The sequence below is a fragment of the Salvelinus sp. IW2-2015 genome, linkage group LG36, assembly GCF_002910315.2.
Source record: "Salvelinus sp. IW2-2015 linkage group LG36, ASM291031v2, whole genome shotgun sequence".
In the NCBI taxonomy this organism is placed as follows: Eukaryota; Metazoa; Chordata; class Actinopteri; order Salmoniformes; family Salmonidae; genus Salvelinus; species Salvelinus sp. IW2-2015.
The window spans coordinates 9,363,685-9,391,380 of record NC_036875.1 but is presented as its reverse complement, the minus strand read 5'-3'; the positions used below and the strand labels follow the sequence as shown (position 1 = coordinate 9,391,380).

At 41.1% G+C, this 27,696-nt stretch overlaps 2 protein-coding genes across 2 annotated transcripts; one reads left to right on the top strand and one right to left on the bottom strand.

Moving 5' to 3' along the window:
• The first annotated feature begins 259 nt into the window (after nucleotides 1-259).
• Nucleotides 260-2,516, top strand: LOC111959918 (uncharacterized). Its single transcript, XM_023981766.2, has 2 exons — nucleotides 260-1,272; nucleotides 1,497-2,516. The coding sequence occupies exons 1-2, from the start codon at nucleotides 750-752 to the stop codon at nucleotides 1,853-1,855; spliced, it is 882 nt and encodes a 293-aa protein (XP_023837534.1). The 5' UTR covers nucleotides 260-749; the 3' UTR covers nucleotides 1,856-2,516.
• LOC111959898 (polypeptide N-acetylgalactosaminyltransferase 5) lies at nucleotides 2,128-15,806 on the bottom strand. Its single transcript, XM_023981738.2, has 10 exons — nucleotides 13,938-15,806; nucleotides 13,650-13,816; nucleotides 11,287-11,406; nucleotides 10,987-11,122; nucleotides 9,955-10,074; nucleotides 9,346-9,463; nucleotides 8,423-8,752; nucleotides 7,748-7,828; nucleotides 7,289-7,441; nucleotides 2,128-6,939 (listed from the first exon to the last, which is right to left on the bottom strand). The coding sequence occupies exons 1-10, from the start codon at nucleotides 15,131-15,133 to the stop codon at nucleotides 6,799-6,801; spliced, it is 2,562 nt and encodes an 853-aa protein (XP_023837506.1). The 5' UTR covers nucleotides 15,134-15,806; the 3' UTR covers nucleotides 2,128-6,798.
• Between the last annotated feature and the right edge of the window lie 11,890 nt (nucleotides 15,807-27,696).

Genomic DNA, 27,696 nt, shown 5'->3' with positions numbered 1-27,696 from the left:
GACAGTAAACAAAGAAAAGAGTTGCTAAAAAGAGAATTAGAGAGGGACAGAGATCATACAGAATGTAAACCTTATATTCTCTTTTTACACAGCTATATGATATATCCCATTTAGCCGAAGCTTTTATACAAAGCGACTTACTCATACGTGATATGATGCAACTTAGCCAGCAATGGTAGGTGTTCTTGTTGCCATCTCTTAAGGGACCCTTAAGCATGCAACATGTGCACTCTTAACTCCGTAGCTTACCCTGCTTTCCACATGAGTAAACCTACAGGAGAACGGTCATCTGGTCTCAGAATGGCACGGAGGTGGTCACTCAGGATGGATTATACTAAACAATCAGTACAATCAGTTCACTTGTCCAAGTCACACAGACAAAGAGGCATTTGTTGGTCCAACACAAAACCTCTGTTCTTCATTGGCTCAAACATGCTTAAAGAATTACATCGCACACCAGCACAAAAAAGACAGCTCGGCCTCACATCATTGATTAAAATGCAGGATGGTACTCTCCCTTACTAGCCAACGGGATAACTCGGATCGAGAATGAGTATTTTGATTGGATGAGCACAATGGATGACCGTATTGGCCAGCTGAAGACGCTCAAACTGTCTGGCAACTGCTACGACAAAATGCTCGTCGGGAAAAATCAAAAGAGGTGGACAATTGACGAAGTCAGAGAAGTCTGATTATTTCAACAACACAAAAGGGGGTAAAAAAAAAACTATTTTGAACAAACAAAAACCATGGACAGAGAAAAGAGCATTCCTCCTCCACTGGACCTGGACGGGATGGAGGGGAATACGAACAGGGTGGCATCCCAGGTGGTGGAGATCATCAGTGGGATGAGTCTGGGAGCCATCCATTCTCTGGACAGAGCTATGGAGGAGGAGGAGGGAGATGACTCTGTGTTCTATGATGAGGGTGATGCTCCATTAGATGGGGAAGGAAGGTCTTGTCCCTTGGTCTGTGGGTCCACAGAGAAATCAGCTCAACCACAGAATGGGAAGGTGAGCCTACTCAAGGCTGAGACAGCCGGTGTAGTCATGGAGAATGGGATGAATGGAACAGGGAAAGATCCCATCACGGACGGAGGAGAACGTCGGAGCTCTGCCCTTTCGGGTAAGGGTGATACTGGGTCACATCAGCACACCGCCAATGGCCTAACTAAGCCCCAGACAGTCCAGACAGAAACATTGGCACAAATCCCAACTCAAACACTTGCAGAGCCACAAAAACATACAGGACAGGAGACATTGATGAACAAAGGTAAGGAAATCAGCATTATACAGAGAATATTCTATACAATCAAAGTAAAATGGTCAGTATCGATAATCCAGCACATTCATTCCACAATGAATATTTGGGGTAAAATTACCATATAACCACATTTATAAGCAGATTTTATATTATTTAGTACACTACAATGAGAGAACTCAGAATATTAAAATTGTTCTGAGAACAAGTGACAAATGTGTACTTCTGCATTTAAGCTTCTGCTTCACACAAGATGGAGGTGAAAGATACACAGGAGCAGACACCTGTTACTACACCTGTACCTGAGGAGGCTCAGCTATACAGGGAGGCAGCGGCCCCATGCTCCTCTGGTGACGAGCCCAACAGTGCGAGTCAGGATGAGGAGGACACAGACAAAGGTTCCCAGGATTCCCTGGCATGTCAGGGTACAAGTTCCCAGTCCTCAGAAGGACAGAAGTCTGGCCGGCCCCGTCATAAGAAATCCTCCGACCACAACACCAGCTCCAAATATAGCACTGTCTCCTACAGGAAGATACGCAAAGGTAACACTCGCCAGAAGATCGACGAGTTTGAGTCCAGGATGATGAATCTATAACGTTACATCAAGTGAATATCTTGAAGATGGTGCAGCTTTACTTCTACTGCATGGAGCTGGATGGGGGCATGCTAAACCCGTCGCTATGCAATTTGGAATAACGATCACCTGTCGTCGTTGGTTGCGTCTGTCTAATACACAATCATAACAGATTGTCAGTATCATATTTCAAATATTGACATTTTACTGTAACGTTAAGTCCCTACTGAAGCCAAAAGAATGATTGACATGTAAAAAGTTCTCACAGACTTGGAATGACTACTGAGAGGAGCTCAATATGCATAGTAGTATTATTTAATTAGAAAATGAGTGGGGAACATTTGATTGTGTAAGGCAGGTATTTGATAAGCAGATAAAAGAGAGAGGCTTGGGCACCTAATAATCCAACTAGCAAACATTACAACTTGTATCCCCCAGGGGCCCATGGGGCCCCTTCGCTAAGCACTGCAAGTATGCATTTCAGGTGATCAACCCTATATGTAAAGTTGTGCTATTTAAAATGTATACACACGTTCACCTTAGGTTATAAGAACTGAACCAACTAATAATGTTAACCCCTATAAACAGACATACCTTTCCATACTGTAATATTTCCATGAGTACAGTGTACATGTTCTCATGAAATATCTGTGGAAAAAGAAAACCAAAAAAAAAAAGAAAAGATCTTTAATATCTATTCATTAAAGGAAATTAACATTGATGTGTGTGAGTTTGGAGAAAGAAAATCCCATCATTCATCTTTGGTATCAACAGTACCCTCTATTGTTAAAGAAATGTACATACAGTATGCACTAAACTTATAACCATAGTAAAAAAAACAAGCAGCTCTTATTATACCAGGCGAGCCATAAAGTGTAGGGTGAAGTTGCCCCTGGACACTGATCTTGGGTCAGTTTGAAATGTTCCCCACTAATCATTGAGGTTAGAATTGGGGAGGGGAAGCTGATCATAGATCTGTACCTAGGGAAAACTTCCAACCCGGAGCTGACTCATAATGCAATTCTATTTTATCTCAATAAAGAAATGTCAGATAGCTTTGCTAAAGACATCTGTGATATGTAATGCCTACACAGACTCATGCACACGGCATGCATTTAAATTTGTACATCAAATGATATTTCAAACAGTAAAAATGGTACAAGGACAGAACAGATCTATTTACATTAAATCAAAGTGGCATAAAATATCCAGCCATCTGGCACTGAAACAGTACGAGTTATGGGCAATTGTGCGGTCAAATAGAGTGCTAAAATACAGTTGAAGTCGGAAGTTTACATACACTTAGGTTGGAATCATTCAAACTCATTTTTCAACCACTCCACAAATTTCTTGTTAACAAACTATAGTTTTGGCAAGTCGGTTAGCACATCTACTTTGTGCATGACACAAGGAATTTTTCCAACCATTGTTTAGACAGATTAATTCACTGTATCACAATTCCAGTGGGTCAAAAGTTTACAGTTGACTAACTTTAAACAGCTTGGAAAATTCCTGAAAATGATATCATGGCTTTAGAAGCTTCTGATAGGCTAATTGACATCATTTGAGTCAAGGCCTACCTTCAAACTCAGTGCCTCTTTTGCTTGACACCATGGGAAAAACAAGATAAATCAGCCAAGACCTCCACAAGTCTGGTTCACCCATGTGAGCAATTTCCAAACGCCTGAAGGTCCCACGTTCATCTGTACAACAATAGTACGCAAGTATAAACATCATGGGACCATGCAGCCGTCATACCGCTCAGGAAGGAGACGCGTTCTGTCTCCTAGAGATGAACATACTTTGGTGAGAAAAGTCCAAATCAATCCCAGAACAGCAGCAAAGGACCTTGTGAAGATGCTGGAGGAAACAGGCACAAAAGTATCTATACCCACAGTAAAACGAGTCCTATATCGTTTTACTGTGTAAAACTACGGTTTACAACTGGTCATGGGGACAAAGATCGTACTTGTTGGAGAAATGTCCTCTGGTCTGATGAAACAAAAATAGAACTGTTTGGCCATAATGACCATCATTAGGGTTTGGAGGAAAAAGGGGGAAGCTTGCAAGCCGAAGAACATCCTCCCAACCGGGAAGCACGGGGGTGACAGCATCATGTTGTGGGGTGCTTTGCTGCAGGAGGGACTGGTGCACTTCACAAAATAGAGGGCATCACCGGGAAGGAAAATTATGTGGAAATATTGAAGCAACATCTCAAGACATCAGTCCGGAAGTTAAAAGTTTGGTCGCAAATGGGTCTTCCAAATGGACAATGACCCCAAGCATACTTCCAAAGTTGTGGCAAAATGGCTTAAGGACAACAAAGTCAAGGTATTGGAGTGGCCATCAAAGCCCTGACCTCAATCCTATAGAAAATGTGTGGGCAGAACTGAAAAAGTGAGAGAGCAATGAGGCCTACAAACCTGACTCAGTTACATCAGCTCTGTCAGGAGGAATGGGCCAAAATTCACAACTTATTGTGGAAGGCTACCTGAAACATTTGACCCAAGTTAAACAATTTAAAAAGGTAATGCTAGCAAATACACTCAATTAGTATGTAAACTTCTGACCCACTGGGAATGTGATGAAAGTAATAAAAGCTGATATAAATAATTCTCTATTATTCTGACATTTCACATTCTTAAAATTAAGTGGTGATTCTAACCGACCTAAGACAGGGAATTTTCACTAGGATTAAATGTCAGGAATTGTGAAATACAATTCCTTAAACTTCCAACTTCAACTGTAGGACATCTGCAGGAAACAAATACTTGGTACAAGTCCTCATGTAAATAATCAAAGGCACATTCGTGATTGATTTGCCAAGGCATGAGAATAAATTCTTTGCAAAGCTGGTGAACATGCATGTAAAACCAAAGACCTCAAAAAGTGAAAACAACAGTACACTAGTGAAAAGCATGAGCTGGCACACACACAAGTTAGTAGAGGTGTTGACTAACGGCAAGTAAACTGTAGGCTATAAAGCTAAAGAGAGTCACACCCTCTATACACAAGCTCACAGTAATTTGTGTAAACCACAGAGCTTATATACACATACATACGTACACACAGTGCCTTGTAAAAGTATTCACCCCCCTTGGCATTTTTCCAATTTTGTTGCATTACAACCTGTAATTTAAATGAATTTTTAAAAATGTATTTCATGTAAATGACACACACAAAACATTCCAAATTGGTGAAGTGAAATGAAAAAGTGGTGCGTGCATATGTATTCACCCCCTTTGCTATGAAGCCCCTAAATAAGATCTGGTGCAACCAATTACCTTCAGAAGTCACTTTTTTTTTTAAAGTTCACCTGTGTGCAATCTAAGTGTCACATGATCTCAGTGTATATACACACACACACACCTGTTCTGAAAGTCCCCAGAGTCTGCAACACCATGAAGACCAAGGAGCTCTCCAAACAGGTCAGGGGCAAAGTTGTGAAGAAGTCAGGGTTGGGTTATAAAAAAAATATCAGAAACTTCGAACATCCCACTGAGCACCATCAAATCCATTATTAAAGAACGGAAAGAATACGGCACCACAACAAACCTGCCAAGAGAGGGCCGCCCACCAAAACTCACACCAGGCAAGGAGGGCATTAATCAGAGAGGCAACAAAGAGACCAAAGAGAACGCTGAAGGAGCTGCAAAGCGCCACAGCGGAGATTAGAGTATCTGTCCATAGGACCACTTTAAGCCGTACACTCCACAGAGCTGGGCTTTACGGAAGAGTGGCCTGAAAAAAGCCATTGCTTAAAGAAAAAAAATAAGCAAACACGTTTGATATTCACCAAAAGGCATGTGGGAGACTCCCCAAACATATGGAAGAAGGTACTCTGGTCAGATGAGACTAAAATAGAGCTTTTTGGCCATCAAGGAAAACGCTATGTCTGGGGCAAACCCAACACCGCATCACCCCGAGAACACCATCCCCATGGTGGTGGCAGCATCATGCTGTGGGTATGTTTTTCCATCGGCAGGGACTGGGAAACTGGTCAGAATAGAAGGAATGATGGATGGCGCTAAATACAGGGAAATTGAGGTAAACCTGTTTCGGTCTTCCAGAGAGTTGAGACTGGGAGGTAGGTTCACCTTCCAGCAGGACAATGACCCTAAGCATACTGCTAAAGCAACACTCGAGTGGTTTAAGGGGAAACATTTACATGTCTTGGAATGGCCTAGTCAAAGCCCAGACTTCAATCCAATTGAGAATCTGTGGTATGAATTAAAGATTGCTGTACACCAGCGGAACCCATTCAACTTGAAGGAGCTAGAGCAGTTTTGCCTTGAAGAATGGGCAAAATTCCCAGTTGCTAGACGTGCCAAGCTCAGAGACATACCCCAAGAGACTTGCAGCTGTAATTGCTGCGAAAGGTGGCTCTACAAAGTATTGACTTTGGGGGGTAAATAGTTACGCACACTCAAGTTCTGTTTTTTTTGTCTTATTTCTCTGTTTCACAAGGAAAAATATTTTTCATCTTCAAAGTGGTAGGCATGTTGTGTAAATCAAATGATACATTTTAAATCCAGGTTGAAAATGGGATAGGAAAAAAAATAGGAAAAATGCCAAGGGGGGTGAATACTTCCTCAAGCCACTGTATACAAGTATGCAACTATTATTTATTTGTATAGCCTACACCAGTAAACTATGCCATGAAATACAAAACTGTAATTACACTGTAACAGCTGTCCTTTCAAATCATTCCGGGGCATCAGTCATGCAAAAATTCAAAATTCCAAGTGAAGCTTGATCATGATAAAAAAGGAGAAGTTTAAAAAAAAAAAGAAAAAAAAAAAGAGCATTGCACGTCCCAACACCACCCTCACACCAACATACCAGCAGCACCATGCATATCCCATTGGAGAAATACACTGAACACATCCAAATGCATACAGTACAGTCAAGTACTTTAGTGTCAATCTCTAATGCAGGAACAGTGCTGTAGTCCTGTACTCCCATCACACAGTGTGGTAGTGTGTGAACTGCCACTTCTGGTAGGGACTGGTAGACTCGCACTCCTTCAGCTGTATGCTGTCATCCAGAGCCCCAGCCTCCAGGCACGTACGCCGGGGACTATGCTCCGCTATGAGGTGCTCCACCTGAGCAAAGAGAACAGGGGAATACCACCGAAATCACCATCTGCATAATGGTAACTTTCATCCAGCAACTGAAAGGAACACTGCTGGCTACCTCCCGCTCCAACCAAGGTGTTGCGAATTCATGTGCAAAACCCTGATGAAAGCTACGGGCCCAAAAAATAGTTGGTTTCAACAGTAAAGAAGCCGTTCTCAACATCTGACATACTCCAAGAGTCGCCGAATTTCCTCCTCGCACACTGTACATATGCTGCATGCAACGCTGACACTTATAAGCGGCTCGGCTCAGGAATGACTTAATACTCTCCTCAAAACCAAGATTCAGAAAACAACCATTGTAAAGTGAACCTACCAGAGCCGAGTTGGTGGCCTTGTGGAGCCAGCGTAGCTGTGGCTTGGTGTTGTCACACGGCTGCAGAGCCAGACTGGTCCCTTTGCCATGAGCAGTGACACAGACATCCTTCTGGCGAACGTGCCTCATCCAGGTGTAATTGAAGTGTTGACTCTGAGGTTTAGGGACAGAGGGGAAGAGTTTGCAATTTGGGATGCAGGCTCTCTTATTACCTTTATACTGCACTGCTTTTGACCAGGGCCCGTAGGGTAGGGCACCATCTAGGGAAATGGGTGTAATTTGGGATGCATCGGTCATATAAATTAGACTTCATGACAACTATGGGGGTTTTCAAACCCGGTTGGGTGTGTGTTGAATTAAAACAGGAATTCCATAGTGAGCACACATCTGGAGCTATGCAATGTGTTATAGCCATAAAAAAAGCATTTCACATCAAATGGGGAAGCTGGGAGTATTTACCAGCTTGCTGAGATCACATATCTCAAATGCAAGGGAGCCATCCTGCAGAGCGAGGCATTTTCTGACTCCACGATTGAAAACCTAGCAAAGGAGGATCACAGGTATAACATCACAATGCCTAGAGCAGTCATAACATGTGTTTACATCGGTAGTGTCACTGCGCCATATTGACAGTAGAAAGGCTTCTCCTTTCTTTCATTCTGTGCCTTCAACAAAATGCTGACAGAACTGTCACAAGCCTGAAGAGACAGTCACTCTTTGTTCAGATAAGAGGACAATTGACATCTGTCTGAGTTGCAGAGGCATTGAGAGGAGACAAGAAAACAACCCCCCCCAACCCCCCGAAAAAAAAGTACAATTGTCTCAACATGAGGGATAATTTCACTGGAGAAATAAACAAAGTAAGAGTAACAATTGTTTGCCAGAAAAAGAACAACAATGTGATATATTCTTTAATTCTTTTGCTTAAAAGCAAAAACTGGATTCCTATTGATGAATCAATCAATCGCTTAATAAAGACAATGATTAGAAGTGTGTCAAATGTAGTTATAAACTGCAGCAATAAGGTGCATACTATGTAAACGTTTTAAGTATATGGAAAAGCACCATATACTGTGAATCCCATCCATTAATATTATTGATTATTGTAATTTTTTTTTTTTAAAGTACACCTACCAGCCCCTCAGCTTTGACCAACGGAGCGACCATGTCTGGGTACACGTTGTCCAGGTACCACTTGAAGCTCTTGCACTCAAGCTTCTTCCTGAGTTCTATCTGGTCTGTGAGGTTGCCAATGTCGATGATACTCCTATCCAGCAGATGGAGGTATCCATGGCCGTAGAACAGGTCCCTGTACTCATCCAGCCACACCTCTGCCACCCTGGCCAGGTTACGCTCAACCGTCTTCTGCCTGTCCTTGGGAAACTTGTACGGGTTCTCGCCTCGGAAAATATGGCCCACTCGGGAACACGGGATGATCTCGATCTCACCTCCACACATCCAAATCTGCAAAAATCAACACAGGGTGTGATCAGATCATTTGAGAAACATCCCAAATGGCACCCTATTTTTTCTCATAGGGCTCTGGGCGAAAGTAGTGCACTATGTAGGGAATAGGATGCCATTTGCGAAGCAGCCTTGATCATGAATCAGAGTTAACGGTGTAATCCTGGGACAGGTTGTCGAATAACAAACCTCGTTCAAATTGATCTGCAAACAGACTAATCTCTAATTAAACACGGGAAAATGTGTCCAAATGACTCGAGCTGGGACGATAAACCGGCAATTAGACACATTTAACCCAGGCATTTTGCTGATATCGTTCATTACAATAAGTAGCAGTATAGCAAACTCTGGTTTAAATTACCATAAAAAAACAACAACTGGGGTGCACATTAATGTTAAAAGTATCCTTCCATTTATCGTTATCGATTCAATTCAGGCAATTTCAAATCAAAGTTTATTTGTCACGTGCACCGAATACAACAGGTGTAGAGACCTTACAGTGAAATGCTTACTTACAGGCTCTAACCAATGGTGCTCTAACCAATTTATCGCGATATGGATTTTTGTCCATATCACCCAGCTCTACAACTTACCTTAAAAGAGATCTCCATGTTCTCTCCACCCCATACATCCAGGCCAGGATCATAAGAGCCCAGTTCATAGAAGTACTTCTTATCGATGGAGAAAAGGCCTCCTGCCATGACAGGACATCTGAAGAACAAAATCACAGTCCAGGGTTGTATTCATTAGGCACCAAACAGAAGAAAATGGACTGAAACTGGGAAGGACTACCTGAACTTGTCCAATTAGAAATACTTGTTTTCATTTTCTGTTGCAAAACATTTTGCTACAGTGCGCAATAATGAATACAACCCAGTTAGCACAAAGATTGAGAAAGTGAAGAATACAAAAACAACATTCCTCCTAGGTCTTATCAAGTCTCACAAAGGAATCAGGATATGAGTCAGACCTTGGCCCCTTCCTTCAAGTGATCTCTGATCTCAATTGGTTGGATTGGTGAAAGTAAGTGTAACCTAGCTTTGACCTATCCAATCATGTATAGATCGATGATTACTTCAAGGAAATTAAGGAAGAATGCATTCCTGACGTTTTGGAACAGGGCCCTTATGTTGTTGAACTCATCTGCAACTATCACTATGTGAATGAACAGTCACGAGGGGTGTAATGAAATACAGCAGTACCTGATGGGATCTGAATCCTTCATGTGATTCTTCTTGATGGTGTCCTTTGATAACGTGCTCCACCCAAACACCAAGGGCCATTTGAACACCCCTCTTTGGAAGTTGTCAACCAACACATAGCTGTAAAAACACAAAATATAATTAACCAAATATTACATTACTGGAGGAATAATGCATGAGGGAATTAAATGCACAAAACTCAGTTGAATCTGATTAATCACACAGGAGCCTGAAATCAACATTACAAGGACTGACTTCCAGTAAACAGGATGTTGCATCAAACCTGGATGTATAAAAAGAAGCTGAGAACTCTAGGGTTATCAGTTTTTCTTTTTAACACCAATGTATACAGGTAATTCCAATATGAACCCTTACGGTCAAAGGTCTGTTGAAAACGTGTCAGACAGATAGCTGTGAATCAAAGCGTTCTAATGATATGTTACGTGTAGGTAACACACAGAAAGCTACCATTGCTGTCACACATTTTGCAACACTAGGGACATAGTCAGCTAAGTGAGCTTTGTCCGAGCGAGAATGGCCCACTAGGTGCATAGACCTTTAGAAATATCTCTATTAGACATTGTGCCCCCACAGGGTACCGACAGACCAACATTTGGACAATGAGGTTGAATAATAACTCAAACGAGAACTGGGACCATAAACCGAAAATGATCAATGCCGACCGAACCGACTACACAGAGGACATTTTACTCATAATTACGATAAGCAGCCTACACTAGAGAATGGAATAAGGCTGCTAATATGGGCTATTACTAAAATGGGACAATTCATAGCTACAACATTCAGAGGCACCTAGAAAAGTAACTGATGCACATCAATGTTATACATTTATCACTCAACTTATCATTAGTTATGATAATTCAGTCAATTTATCCTGATATGCATTTTTGTCCATATGGCCCAGGAGGTGTCCCAAATGATTCCCTAGTCCCTATATAGTGCACTACTTTTGACCAGGGCCCATGGGGCTCTGGGACGCGGGCATAATGTATAATGGTAATAACACATTACCTCATATCCTTGTCACTGATGACTTCGATGACTGGGCAGGCCACTTTCCTCCGGTCCATGTACACTCTCTCCAGCAGAGGTTCCAGCCAGCCCACGTTGCATTCAATATGCGAGTCAAGAAAGGTCAAAACGTCACCTGTGAGAAATGCAAACAAACCCGCTGAAGACAAACACAAAACCACAGGGACGCTTGGCTGCCACATATGGGAGGACAGGATTGAGATGATTTGTATAGGATATTTTGTTTATACAGTAAACAAATGTATGAGAAAGCGGTGACAGCAGGATGTGGTTGGTTACCTTTGGCAATGGCAGCTCCTGCCAGCCTAGCTCGGATCAAGCCCTGCCTCTCCTTCAGACGGACGATCCGTACTTTGGGATACTGGGACATATACACATCCAGATGGTCCTTGAGATATTCTGAGAGAGTGGATGAGGGCAAGTAAGCTCACGGCCTTGAGTTTATCCTCCCGACCATGAAACCTGGCCAGGAAAAACTCCAGGCCCTAATTGTAAGCTATAAGTCATTTGGGCAGAGAGTGACATCACCTGTTCAAGAAAAACTCTAAAGATGTCTCCAAGATGAATAAAGTTCATATTTAGTTTATAGCGATTAAAGAGAATGAACAGGATCTTGAAAACCTCGTCTGTATTTTTTTTTTTAAACCTTATGTTTTGAACTCCACGTGTAAATGTACAGTTCATACGCGCATAACAAAACATCTGTAATCGTCGCCTGGTGGAGAAAGCCAAGCAATCAATACTTCAAATATTTTGTTCAAATTGAGTTGCACGCTCCTCCCTTTCATAGTGAAAGCACTTACACATTCGTAAAATATTGTATAAATTGGAATTGGTAACGGGTCATACGAATTGCTGGACGTAACATATACGAAATGGATGACATTGTACACAATTTTCAGGGACCCGTTTTGGCTTGTGAGCACTACTTTCAAACCTACTGGCTGAAAATATACAAACCTCTATATAAAACAACACTTTAACACAATGTTAAGCATATTTATACAGTTCCCCTTCCTGTAATACACATAATTTCCAGTGTTCTGTTTGTGAAACTCAAGGTGCGGGTTGATGGTCACTAGACTTGCTGAATGTTAAGGATTATTCTCTGTAGTATCTGTTGATAATGATTGACGCAGACTTTTTACATTGTAGAATAATAGTGAAGACATTAAAACATCATGTAGTAACCAACTAAAAATATATATATTTTTAAACAAACCAAAATATATTTTAGATTCTTCAAAGTAGGCACCCGTTGCATTGATGACAGCTTTGCACACTCTTGGCATTCTCTCAACCAGCTTCAGGAGGTAGTCACCTGGAATGCATTTCAATTAACAGGTGTGCCTTGTTAAAAGTTAATTGGTGAAATTTCTTTCCTTAATGCTTTTGAGCCAATCAGTTGTGTTGTGACAAGTTAGGGTTGGTATACAGAAATAGCCCTATTTGGTAAAAGACCAAGTCCATATTATGGCAAGAACAGCTCAAATAAGCAACGAGAAACGACAGTCCATCATTACTTTAAGACATGAAGGTCAGTCAATGCGGAACATTAAGAACTTTGAAAGCCATCAAAAACCATCAAGCGCTATGATGAAACTGGCTCTCATGAGGACCGCCACAGGAAAGGAAGACCCAGAGTTACCTCTGCTGCAGAGGTAGAGTTACCATTAGAGTTACCAGCCTCAGAAATTGCAGCCCAAATAACTGCTTCGCAGAGTTCAAGTAATAGACATGAACATCAACTGTTCCCGAGGAGCCAGTGTGAATCAGGCCTTCATAGTCAAATTGCTGCAGAGAAACCACTACTAAAAGGACACATAAGAGACTTGCTTGTGCCAAGAAACACAAGCAATGGACATTAGACCGGTGGAAATTTGTCCTTTGATTTGAGAATTTCGATTTTTGGTTCCAACTGCCGTGCCTTTGAGAGACGCAGAGTAGGTGAATAGATAATCTCTGCATGTGTGGTTCCCACTGTGAAACATGTGTGGTTCCCACTGTGAAGCATGGAGGAGGTGGTGTGATGATGCTTTGCTGGTGACACCATCTGATTTACTTAGAATTCAAGGCACATTTAACCAGCATGGCTACCACGGAATTCTGCAGCGATACGGCATCCCATCTGGTTTGCGCTTAGTGGGACTATCATTTGTTTTTCAACAGGACAATGTAACAGGCTGTACAAAGGCTATTTGACCAAGGAGGAGTGTGCTGGAGTGCTGCATCAGATGACCTGGCCTCCACAATCACCCGACCTCAACCCAATTGAGATGGTTTGGGATGAGTTGGACCACAGAGTGAAGGAAAGTGCTCAGCATATGTGGGAACTCCTTCAAGACTGTTGGAAAAGCATTCCAGGTGAAGCTGGTTGAGAGAATGCCAAAAGTGTGTAAAGCTGTCAAGGCAAAGGGTGGCTACTTTGAATAATCTACAATATAAAATATATTTTAATTAGTTTAAAAAAAAATTGGTTACTACATGATTCCATGTGTTATTTCATAGTTTAAGTCTTCAATATTATTCTACAACGTAGAAGACAGTAAAAATAAATTTAAAAAACCTTGAATGAGTAGGTGTGTCAACTTTTGACTGGTACTGTATATCTAAACAATTCTATAGCCTTTGCCCATTCTTACCTTTTGTACTAAAGTCATCCACCAGGATGATCTCTTTGAGAAGGTGTGGTGGAGACCGGTTGAGGACACTGTGGACAGACCGGAGCAAAGTGGACCACACCTCGTCCACAAAGCAGAAGATCACACTGGTGGTGGGCAAGTAATCATGGACCACACTCTCAGAACAACTGGAGAACAACAATGGAAAGAGAGGTTACTTAATACTAACCATTAGTATACTGTATGAGTGACAGGAGTGTGGGAGTGAGTAAGTAATCATGGTGTGGTCCAGGCAACAGTGTGACTCACGTATGAGGTCTGGTGTCTGGGATGGCTCTGTCCACAGGGATCTGGTCACTCAGGTAGACGTTGAAATGGCCCTCATTCCAACGGTTCCTCACCTCCTGCTCTTTGTCACTGGGCACCATGGCTGCTTGCCCAAATTGCCCAATTGCATTGGCATCTCTAGGCGCTTGGGTCATGTCTAATGCCAGCACTTTGTGGACGCCTGTGTTTCGAATAACTGTGGAATTTGTGGGAACTCCTTGTTGGCGTTTCGGCTTTGCTGTAGGTGGTAAGGACTCCTTTAGGGCGTCAGGGTTACCTTTATCAAGCTCATTGATCTGTTTGTCCTCTTTGTTGACAATCACCTCTACTCCTTTAAGTACATCATTTTTGACAGGTTTAACTGTGTAGTCCACTGCAACTTTGTCTTTAATAAAGCTTTCTTGTTTGCCAGGCTCAAGTAGGTTGACTTTCTTCTGTGTCTTGGAGTCAATATTTTCTTTGCCTTTTTGCACTAGGCCTATATTTCCCTCTTGGTTCTCTCCTGTATTTTTTGAGGCAGGCTTTTCAACATATTTTCCTTCCTGAACACCAGGTGGCACTTTGGTAAAGTTCGACTGCAGGAATGCCACAATCTTATCCCTCTCCGTAGGTCCTACTTTCCCATCCTCCAGCACCAAGTCCACTGCCTTTTTTGACACATCTTTGACGGGCAAAGGATCTTTGACAGGTGCTTTCGTATTCAAAGGCACACTCAATTGTACTGTGACATGATGAGCAGGCTCGATTTGGTTATGCTTAAAGATGACAGCATGTTCTAACTTTGGTTGGGCATTCCCCCCTTGTTGCTCATGCGAGTTTACTTTGTCCATAAACTGTGGGTCATTTTTGACAGCGGGTCCTCGCTTCCTGTACACTTCAAAGACTTTATTTTCATTCTGGAGTGGATCTTTATTACCTGTCTCCTCCAGGTCCAAGTCTACTCTCTGTACTGGATTTTTAAACCCCCTATGCACTAACTTAGTACGTTTCGTGGCCTGCTGTCTGACAGCCTGCCTTTCCTTTACTACGCTTTCTTTTAAAAGTTGGCTGTTAACATCATTTAATGACAGGCGAAGCGCTGCCATATCGAACAGCAGCCAAATAATAGATGCAATGAAAACAAATGCAAGTACTCTCCCACTACCCCTAAAGTATTTCCTTATCTTTATCGCCCTCATTTTAGTTGGCCTAAATCTAGATATAATGTCACAGTATCTTATTAAGGCATTCGCGGGTCATAGCCTACTTATCAACCCCCATTCAACTTCGTTTCTTTAGTTTGGGTAGTAGTATAGTAGTAGTAGGCTATTGCCTGCGTGGCATTCCACGCCGAGAAGATTGCTTTGGCCAAACCACTTTCGGAATCTTCTGTCAAATATCCTTAATTGAACTAGTGTGCATTTTGTAGCAAAAAAAACATTTAAACAATAACGCAAAAATGTATCTGTAAAACTTACTTGTGAAATTCCATGCTGTCCATTTACTTCCCTGAATGTTACAATGTAGCTTATCCATGCGCTGCCCACTTTTCTGGGAATGCAATGCAATTATCTTGCATTTTGTTACTTGCCCTCTACTAATGTCTTTGAATGAGAAATGAAATCATTTCCTTGAAGAGAATGCGAAAACCACAGACATCCATTCAATTCTTAGCCACATTTGCCCCTATTCTGTCGTGGAAGTACCTCCCGTCTACGACATATTTCAACTTTGCACTTTGAGAGCACACACAGTGATTGGACAGATAGCTTAATTGTATGCAAACCGTTTCAGTGCACAGGAAAGGTGGCGTGGAAGAGGGTGTGGCCCAGGTCCAGCGTTATGGGCGGGTCAGGTCCTCCTTGCCCGTTCAAATAAAATATTGAAATATTGATAATTTATTTGACCAAGACGCGCCCGGACAGAAAAAAAGCATACATCGCAGTTGAAGCATCCGAGCGAGCGAAACAGCGCCTCTCTGTCTCAGTATGTGTAGACCATGTATCTGATGCTATCTGGACCAAACGATTATGGGATGTTATACTAATTCTGTCAAGACAGCAATCAGATACATGGGCTAGCGGTCTAAGGCACTACATCTTAGTGCTAGAGGTGTCACTACAGACCTGGTTCAATTCCAGACCGTGATTGGGAGTCCAATAGAGCGGTGCACAATTATCCCAGCGTCCGGATTAGGGCTTGTCCGCGGGCGGCAGTCATTGTAAATTAGAATTTGTTGTTAACTGACTTGCCTAGATAAATAAAGGTAAAATATAATCTCATCATTATATACAATTATCTGGTTTCAACCTCTTGTGAATTGGAAAGTAAATTTAGCGGGTGCACAGTGTACTGTTAGGATGCTGGATTCCCCTAAAGTAAATTGCTTCAGCATGACTTAGCCACAGAGGGTCATTAGCTCCTTTAAACATCTGTATAATTCTAATTGTTTTAATTCATGGACTTCACCCTCTCTATACCTCTGATGAATATAACAGGAAACCTGTTTGATCACCATGCACTGCAAAATCATTCTGGCTACGGGGGCCTGTTGCACAAAAGTAGAATTAAGACATCCGGGATAAATGACTCAGCTGAGCTCAATGAAGCCAAAACATGTGCGTCCAGGCTTAATTGGTTGCACAAAGACCAAGCCAGGATGAGCAGACACGGATTCATTAAGCCAGGTGAAACCAATCCTGGATAGGTGCGCGCTCACGGCTCACTCAAATAGACCCCGCCACAGATCACAGATTAACTGATTTACCATGGCAACTAGAGCCGCGTACTTTTCCCCGTCGGAAGCACAAAATTTTCCTCATGGAGCATTACGAGGAGGTTAAAAGATATAATTAGAAGAAGGCAACCACCGCCAGTGATAAACGTAAAGAGAAAAAGCGTGCAAAGTATTGCAGACCGCCTGAATGCGTAAGTAGTGCACAATTACACACTCACCGCTCCGCTGAAACATCACAATTACAATTCAAATATTTATTCACAACTCCAAAAATGCAGTTGTACTGTAATTATGAAACGTTAAATTTTTAATTGAAATGCACTGCAGATATGAGTGAAATTGTGTAAAGTAACTCCATCACACTGTATAAAGCTATGATAAATTTTTTGATATTTACTGAAAACAAGACAAAAATACCAAGTAATTTTTGCAGTGTGACTCCATTAATGTGTGTGTGTGTGTGTGTAGATTAAACATGAACGGGCCAAAACGGACATGCAGCAGGTCAAAATCACAATACAAGAACATTCTGCAGAATGGTATGGTCCCTGACTAATATTTAACAAAGCACAAGCATATATTGTACCCAGAAGTGCCTGCTCACACATTGTCTGTACTGTTTTAGCAGTGAAAAAAATACCCACAGACAAGGCCGGGTGGTGGGTCACCAAAGGCTGACCTTACCCCAGCAGAGGACATGGCCTTGGAGCTAAATAAAGGCAGGCCCGTCTTAGAGGGATCCCTGGGGAAAGAGACGAGCATAGGTTCCTCCCAAGATGCCACCCGCTTCATTCAAGGTAGTGCCTTCCATCTCTACATGGGATACAACCACATTCTATTGAATCAATTTGGACTGTCTGACTTTGGTTTACCTATTGCCTTGCAGTGTCTGGCAGCACTGTGTTCCTGTTAGAGCCACCAGCACAAGCACCAGACGATGCTGATCCAGTGAGTACTCCATCAAAGGCATACTGTAGGCCTGGCATGTCTTGTCTACTAGCTTCAATATGAATCCGATTAAATGTGATAGGGTGAAGGCCCCAGTGCAGCAGCAACAGACATGATGGAGACGATGATGAGGAGGAGACCATCTCTCTGGATTCCAGAAGGCATGAGGTATCATGTTAAGACTGTGAAAGTACTATTTACTCTACAATGTGAGGAGTCCTCATCAAAATCAAAAAATCTAATTTCTTTTACAGGACCCAGATGCTATACAGTGGAAAACCAGCCTGGCAACATAGTGCGTATTAATAAAAGGACACCACATCCTGCCAAATTCCAGCTGCGCTAATTGTATTGTGTTCACAGAGCTCACAAGCTATCAGAAAGTTGTATGGCAACCACCTCCGGCGCCAAATAGAACTGGCAGACATAGACATTCAGTACAAGAAGAAAAAGATGGAAATCTTGCACTGGAGTCCGAAATAAAAAAAGGACAATTAGGAAACTGGACCTTGAAATAAAAAAACTTGAGAGGGAGGTGAGATATGCCTTCAATGTACACTGTATGCTAACTGTAACACAATGTATTAATCATTATTTTTTTTCCTCCCCCAGCTCCAAGAAGATGACACAGCTCAAAATAAAATTAGGTATATTCTCGTAAAGTCAAGTGAGCCATGACATATGAGCTCTTATTGTGAGCACACAGGGACTGGCATCTTTCTAAGGTTTTTTTTATTTTCCCAGCAATCAGTACAACCAAGTCATCTTATAAGGCATCGCCCTCTTTTGCCCACCCCCCCAGCACCAGGTGTGGCCACTAGCCTATATGAAGGCCCAAATTGTGTGTTCCTTTCTGCCTCTGACAATGGCATGCCCATTCGTGCGAGATGTGGTGGATGAAGAAGCACTTGTGCTGAGGAGAGCCTTCAGGCGAGAAAGGGTCTTCAGGGACCGGTTGGACCACTGGCCTTCCCTGATGACCATCTATATGAAAGATACAGGTTTCTGCAGATGGCATCAGTATCTATGCAGACTACTGGGTCCCAGGATTAAGCACCGCACTGCACGGAGCCATGCACTGAGTGTGGAGCAAATGGTTTGTGTGGCCTTGCGCTTTTTTACTAGTGGAGCCTTCCTGTACTCAGTGGGGGATGCAGAACAGCTGAACAAGGCCACAATTTGCCGCACAATAAGGAGTGTGTGTCTGGCTATCAAAGCATTAGCAGATGCTTTCATCTCCTTCCCTGGCCACAGAAGACCTGTGACATCAAAGAGGAGTTCTATAGGATTGCAGGTAAGGAGGATCTACAAATTACAGGACAACTGTTAACACATAGTAGGATACTCATTACTTTGTGTGACAGGTTTCCCCAATGTCATTGTGCAGTGGACTGCACACACATAAGGATAAAAGCCCCCTCAGGTGCCCTAGAGGCCGATTTTGTGAATAGAAATCCTTTCACAGCATTAATGTTCAGGTGAACATAACTTTTTGATATTGTCCATTACGAACACTCTGCATTGCCAGTGATGTGCATTGATTGGTGTAATATTCCTCATCTTATGATTTCAGATGGTCTGCAATGCTGACGTGTATGTCAGCAATGTTGTGGCAAAATGGCCTGGCTCAGTCCATGACTCCAGAATCTTTCGGGCCTCTGAAATCTATCAGTGCCTATCACAAGTAAGCCACACAACCCCTATTTATAACCATCATGGCTGTGTCAAGAATATCACTGTGTTTATGAGGTAGTAATGATGAGATTTTGTGTTGACAGGTGAATTCTCTGGTGTGTTGGGGAGCAGGGGGTATGGGTGCCAGCCTTTTCTCCTGACACCTTTCACAGACCCCCAGGAAGCACAGCAGGCCTACAACCATGCCCATGCCAGGACCAGGGCCAGAGTTGAAATGACCTTTGGCCTCCTGAAGGCACGCTTTCACTGCCTTCACAAATTAAGGGTCAGCCCTGTTAGGGCATGTGATATTACTGTGGCTTGTGCTGTCCTCCACAATGTGGCCTGCCTGAGGAAGAGAGGGCCCCAGAGTGCCACCAGCCATGGACTGGGACAATCCGCAATCTTCCCTGATGACGACAGTGGTCGGCTGCTGAGGACCAATATGTGTTGAATTATTTTAGTTAGTATGTGTGCTTTCAATTTTGGTTAAATATGTCCTGCGGTGGCAGAGGAATTTGGGTTTTTTTGGGTTCGTTTTTTGACGAATTTGGCCTCTATTTGATGTTTGTGCGGTATACTGTGTGTAATACAAGGCTGCAGGGAGGCTACTGCATCCATTCATTTGTCTGTTCAGTTGATGTGTATGGATTTGTCCTGCATTTATTTTAGTGTGCAGACATGCAGGGTGTGTTATATACAGACCTTTGAATGTGTATGTATCATTTTTATAATATGCTTGGATTCTGTGCTTTCCATCTTGTAGAGTCACTGTGACTTCAGTTTCGAAAGGAGCTGATGGTTTACCTGCTTTGTTTTGTCCTTATTCAATAAAGGAACATAATGTACACATTGTGTTTTTATATTCATATGGAATGTGTATTTGTTTATATGACAGAGTACTAGGGCCACACTGAAGAAAAGGATAACAGTCATAATTTATGAGGCTGGTCTTTCTGCAGAAAAGCTACATATTGTTTTTACAGTTTTGATACTTATGACAATGTGATACTTAATATTCTGGCACATCAGCATGTCTTTGTTTATGAAATACCAACTGAAGTACAATTTCACGAAATGCCCCACATCTGTCATTTTAACAACTGTCCTCCTTTAAAACAACTGGTTACAATATTATGACTTGTGTTTTTTTCCCCTCTGTGGCCCTAATATTCTATCATTTTATATATAGCCTTATAGTCTATGGGAAACTGTAAATTATCTAATGATAGCAACATCATCTAAAAATCATTTTTTATCCAAAATCATTGAAATTAATGATCACAAACGTTTAAATAATAACAGTGGGTCTAGTTATATGTGATAACAATGTATAGTGAGCAGTGAAATAACTATTGGTTTCCATTTGTGGTGACTGCTGACTGACATTGGGGATGAGATTAAATAGATCCTGGAATTTAGCCTGGTCTGGAGCAGGCTAGCTCCACAGAATAAATCTCCATGGTAATTTATACCATAACATATCCTCCTGCCCCCTATCCATCTTTAGTGCAACCGGATTACGGATCAATTGAGCCAGGATCACCAAGATATCCTGGCTTAATCCCTTATCCTAGTTTTGTGCAACAGGCCCCGGATACGGAGAACATCAACACATTAACATCAACAAGCCAGAGGATATATCCATTGGACTTGGGGCTCTGCTGGGAGTTTACCTCATATTTGGATTTTTAAATTCTGTTTTGCCTCTGAAATCATAATAAACGCTGAGAACTAAAATATTGTGTTATTGTTGTTATTGTTATGCATGTTACCATTAATAATAATAATATGGGGAGTTAGTTAAAAAATTGACCTCAAAAGGTTTTTCAAATGTTCTTCGAGGATCCATTTAAAGGGGTCCTTTTAATGTTTTCTTTGAAAAATGTATAGGGGTTTCAATTTGAAGAACCCCTAAAGCAGGTATTACCAAACTGGGGTACGCGCAATGCCGTCGGGGGTACAAAATAAAAATGTGATTCATTTATTAATTTTTTTCAAAAAATGTTTTTGAAATTATTTAAAAAAAATGTTTTCTTCACATTTTCAAACAGTCCATTTATATATTGTTTTATATTTTCCACTAACGGTCCGTATGTAGCCAAATGCTGCTCATGTTGGTATCTGTACTGATGGCGCAAAAGCCATGACAGGGACAGTGGAGTGGTAACGCGCGTGCAAGCAGTTGCTCCCGACGCCACTTGGGTACACTGCAGCATCCACCTAGAGGCTCTTGCAGCCAAGGGAATGCCTGACAGCTTGAAAGACGTTTTGGACACTACAGTGAAAGTGGTTAACTTTGTTAATTAAAGCAAGGCCCCTGAACTCTCGTGTATTTTCTGCACTATGCAATGATATGGGCAGTGACCATGTAACGCTTTTACAACATACAGAAGTGTGCTGAATATCAAGGGGCAAAGTATTGACACGTTTAAAAAAATTGAGAGACGAACTTAAAGTTTTATTTACTGACCATCATTTTCACTTGTCTGACCACTTGCATGATGATGAGTTTCTCACACGACTGGCCTGTCTGGGTGATGTTTTTTCTCGCCTGAATGATCTGAATCTAGGATTACAGGGACTCTCCACAACTATATTCAATGTGCGGGACAAAATTGAGGCTATGATTAAGAAGTTGGAGCTCTTCTCTGTCTGCATTAACAAGGACAACACACAGGTCTTTCCATCATTGTATGATTTTTTGTGTGCAAATGAACTCAAGCTTAGGGACAATGTCAAAAGTGATATAGCGAAGCACCTGAATGAGTTAGGTTCGCAATTACGCAAGTTACTTTCCCGAAACGGATGACACAAACAACTGGATTCGTTATCCCTTTCATGCCCTGCCTCCAGCCCACTTACCAATATCTGAACAAGAGAGCCTCATCGAAATTGCAACAAACGGTTCTGTGAAAATTGAAATTGATCAGAAGCCACTGACAGATTTCTGGTTTAAGACTGAGACTCTCTCCAATACAACCCAACATTGCAGAGTTATGTGCATCCTTTCAAGCACACCCTTCTCATTAACCTGTGGTCAGTAATTCACAATTTTCGATTAACAAATAAGGGTTTATATGTAAGATGGTTAAATAAAAAGCAAAATGATTGATTATTATTATATTATTATTTGTGCCCTGGTCCTATAAGAGCTATTTGTCACTTCCCAAGAGCGGTGTTCACAACAACTCACACTCATTCTTATGTTTAATAAATGTTAATAAATGCATTGTATAGTGTGTGTGTGGCAGGCTGACAATGACGTTAAAAAACATCATTTGAGAGTGGGCTGACCCTGGTGCCAGAGGGGGTAAGCAGCTGGAGGTTGAATGTTTGAAGGGGTACGGGACTATAAAAAGTTTGGGAACCATTTCCCCAAAGGATCCTCCAGGAACCTTTACTCTTAGAGTTTAAGCGCCCTAAGGTTCTTCGAAGAACATTGAGGATCTTAGAAGAACCCTTGTTGTGTCAGGTTTCACACCCTATATTTGCATATGGAGTGACGTATCACATTTTCTAGCCTATCCAGACAAAGAATCGATTTGTCCTCCCTCTGAGCGACGGAGCCGGTCGGTTTCAACTCGCTGTGATATTTTTAGCCGGATTATGAGCTCCCAACATGAAAAAACACGAAATAATTTATTAGCATTAAAACACAACCACTTCCTCTTGGTCACAACGGGACGAAATCATTTCTATCGTAAAGTTGAAGTTGTAACGAGTCGACAGGCATTCAAATAGTGTCAGTGCGTCACTCAGAGGAGGCTTGGCAGAAAATGCTCTGTCATCAGTTATCTGAAATGGGGCCAAATTTGCTAAATTTCACTAAATATGATCATATTATTTTTTAACAGTTATAAGAAAGATACAATCTTATAGTAAGGCGTTTATAATTTGATTGCTACAATGTTTAGAAAGCATTTCAGTAATTTCAAGCCCTATTTCTTCACTTTTGTTGAATGGAAAAAAATCACATTTGATTTTTTATATTTTCATAATTTTTGCACTTGAGCTTGTGTCCTCAAAAGTGATTACACCTAATACATTTATACACATTTTTATCAGAAAGGTGAGTTCCAGACCTTTCTAGAACTATGCAGCATTACTAGTTATTGTTTATGACCGCCTCATGAAAAATAATAACTTTTGGGTATTATACATTTTGCCATATTGTTCAAACAAGAGTTAACACTTCTTCAGCAGGCATCTCTTCGGAGCCCTATTGGGTCCATCCAGACCATTAAGTGTCACCAACATTTGGAGAGAGAGAGAGAGAGGGGATACAACACCCAAGGCAGGCGGGATGGGTGTTGTGTTGTCTCCCCTGGTTGCTGCTCTTAGCAGGAGCGGACTGGGACAAGAATTCGGCCCTGGCATTTTTATCCACACCAGTCCACTTCACTGTCTGTCTGCCTTTCTGCCTTTCTGCTTAAGCTTTATACGTTATAAAAGGCAAGGTAACGACTTTGGCTATATTGCAAATTAGTGCCTGTCATATATTTTCCCCTGAATTAACACCTCCTGTAACTGGTAATTAGTACAGGGCTCCAGTCTAACATTTTCCCTTGGTGTCACTGGTGCCACTCACTTTTACAGTTGGTGGCACCAGTCATATCATCTTATATAGTAATTTATAGTGCTTTATTAAGAAGTGTAATAAATCAACTGCTGAGGTATTCAAGACATAAGTTGTTTAATCTTACACATCCAAGCAGGAATGCATGACTCAACACATTTTGACATGCAACTTAATCCAGTGATTGGCATGAATTTTAGGTTGATAATTAGACTATAGTGGCTATATTTTACTCTCGAAATAGGACTCCAGAATTTCCAGATTTTTGTTTTGTTCAATAAAAATGAATGACAGCTTTATGTGCACTAATATCATAGGCTAATTAATTTGGGGTTCCACCCCTGAGGAAGTGGAAAATCAAAACTCATGAACTAGATTGCTAAATTTAAATATAATGGACTTCCCACTGCTAGTAGCCATGTATTCATCCAACAGTAAATGTAATGTCCTAAAGAAACGTTGCAGTTGTATGCTACTACCCATGAGATCTATAGGCCTATGCCCGCGCCGCTTCATATCTCAAAGCCATATCATATCTTTGTTGTAATATCGTTGCAACTGAGCTGAATATTGAAAGTTGAGAAATAAAAATTATACCTACAGAAAGCTGAGACCCCCTCTCTTTGACAGAGACAAGGGGAAGAAGCTTCCAAAGCTGTGTTTTCCCAAAATTGCATGTAGAAATGTTATACGATCAGAATAACCCATTTTTCTATTAAGCGCATGGGGAGAAAGGAGAGTGGCTCGATCATCACAGCGAAACAGGCACAGGGGCAGACACTTTCAGTTCAAGAATCATGAGGATAATGCACTCTGATGCTGCGATTGACTTTGAATGTAAGTTCGCATGACCTCAGCTCAGTCTATCAGAAAACCAGGCCGGCTCATCCTCCCATTTCCCACTGATCGAGAAGGGTCAATTGCACTGATCAGCCAAAGTCTCACTATTGATTAGTATTACAGAGAAATTGAGCATGTTTTTTTTTTTTTTTTTTACAAAGTCTTAACAGGCCCATAGTCTGCCGGCCATGTCACCTTTTTCATCTTTTATTTTTATATAAAAAAATATTTGTATGTCTGTGTCAATTTCGACCAGACCACCCAATTAAAAAATGGTCCAGCCCATCTGGTATTTGCCAGAATTGCCAGATAGCCAATCTGCCCCTGGGCCTTAGCCACAGTACATGGGCTTTCATTAGTGGCTTGGCTAAATGATTGGTCCCAGGAAAGCCCTGAAGCCTCACAATGCATGTGTCAGTTTATATGTCCTATTCATTGGACAAGTTATTCATGTATTCATTATTATTTTTTATTGCGGCACCCACAAACATGCAGTGATTATTGGGGGATAGATTGCCCTTTTGGTTTAAGGTGAATATACAGTCTATGTTGTGTTATAGGGAAAGGTACAGTACTAAATTCTGGATATGCTCTAGGTTATCCTTGTTTACTGGTAGGCATTTTCTTTAAAACTGAGAGGGATTATGCACAAAACAGTACTGAAGCTCTTAATTTGACACTGGCATGTGTAAAATGTAAAAAAATATATAGTATGATATCTTTAGGACATGCTAATCAGACCTTGGAATTAAAATGACAACAGTTGGTCTCTGTAATTTACATAGAGGTCATGTTTTGCTAATATATCTCTTGTTGAAACAGACAGCCAGTAAGAATATGGTTAAGTCTGACCCACTGACATTTTCAGTGCCAAATTATGCACAATGTGTGAATTAAATTAATTAGAGAATTCATTAAGAAATATGGCTTGCGGAAATGAGTGTAATATTTAGTTATGTGATGAAATTTTCTTTCATTGTTAAACCTAATTTGTTTCATAACAGTTCTTGCAGTAGTTTCTCCCTGTGTTAACTATGATGTATGTAATTTGTTAGCTGTTTAATTAATTATGATTAGATTTACTGAACGTACAGCTTGTTTTGACAGATGGTACCCATCAGGGAGACCTTTGCACAATTAATTTGAAATCAATTACTTCCCCTTTTTTCTCTTTGTATCATCTTTTCCATTTGTGTGAAAAATGTACATGGCACATGCATCAACTGGGTTTTTACTCCAGCTTCATTTAATGGTCTATTATCTAAAATTCCCCTAACAATGTACAAGTCAGATAAATGATCCAGACTAAATTTAAGTTAGCAGTTTATCTCTTAACTAAGCACTGAGATAGTTTACTTAATGACTGTCAACTCAAGAGATTGTAAATCTCCTGCATATCTACCACTACAGTGGTTGTCTGGCTTTAATCAGCCATTAAGCATTTCATATACACTGAACAAAAATATATACGCAACATGTAAGTGCTGGTCCCATGTTTCATCAGATGAAATCCATAGATTAGGGCCTAATTTATTCATTTCAATTGACTGATTTCCTTATGTGCAATATAGGCCTTCATAATGATGAAACTAGGCCTTCAACCAGGTAGAACATTGTCTGCCATATCATTCACAATTCACATGAGTCCATTACATATGATAACTTTTTTGCTCCCGGGGGGATATTAGATTCCCAGTTAATTAGCCTAATTCATTTGCATTAATTGTTTTTGTTCCATAAACATTTGAAAGGGGGAGGTGCCTTACAACGCTTTCAGTTTTTTAAACCTCTCCTGCACACATGCTCTTTTCGTTCGTTTGGTAATTTCTTGTGTGCAAGAATATTATCATTGGTATCAGGTCCCACAATATTTTCCTGTACTCAATCTCACAGCTTGACATGAACCAATATCTTGCCTGCATGTAGTATTTTTCCACTTGCTTAATACTAATAGTTCTAATAATTATATCATCAGAGGCTTAATATAGTATCCAGACTACTCACAGTAGTATCCCCTCACAATAGAGTATCTGGGAATGTAGCCTACTGGTTTGTTCTGACGTTCCATTCTCATTTCACACCACAAGATGGCGCTTTTGTGCTTTTCATGTTCTTTCTTTTGGTTGAGTGGTCCAAAATCCAATCCCTACCTTTTATGAGAAATTCCAGCACTTTGTTAGACAAATCATAGTCCCATTGTAACCCATTAAAATACAAAAATGAAGGTGTTTTCAAAGAAATCTGTCTCGTTCTCTCGTCTTAGGCCTCTGTCTTCATATGAATAGTTGGACTAGTTTCAAAATGTAGAATGGTCAAACATATTCATTATGATTATACTTAGATGAAGATGATGTAGTTTAAGATAAAATAGGTTATGCTGTCAGAGGAGAAACAATTAAATGCATTTTTGTTCATTCGTTTTCTTATGTCTCTCTTTTATTTCTTATTTTGGGGGAACATCATCACATTTTACTCAGGTAAAGTTGAACAACTTGTCAGTCATATTTTCAAATATTAACGTTGAATATTTGGTTTCCTTCTTACAAAGATTAGTTTTAATGATACATGATCGCTTAATGTGCATCACTAGTTTATTGCTTGATTCTATAGGGTTTGTCACATAACAGTAGGAATTTACCATTCTTAGGGGCTGCTTCCCGGACACAGGGAATGTGGCTGATAGGACACAGTATTTAGTCTGCTTATGTGAATTAAACTTCACATACATCATCCAGAAAAGGAGGCAAGAAGCATAACACCATGGTCAAATCCATTTCCTTTAACCAGGTGATATGAAGGTGATGCAAATGTGGCTCCCACTGGACATGAGTTAATGTGTGACATAAAAAATAACTACATAATTTGTCTCAATCCAGTGGGCTGACTTGGCATGGGCAGCAAGTCCTAAATGTCAGGCTGTAATGAGTTCTGGCCAAAGGTACACAGTTAGGACATGGAGCCTGCTGGCACCTGGGATGCCCACT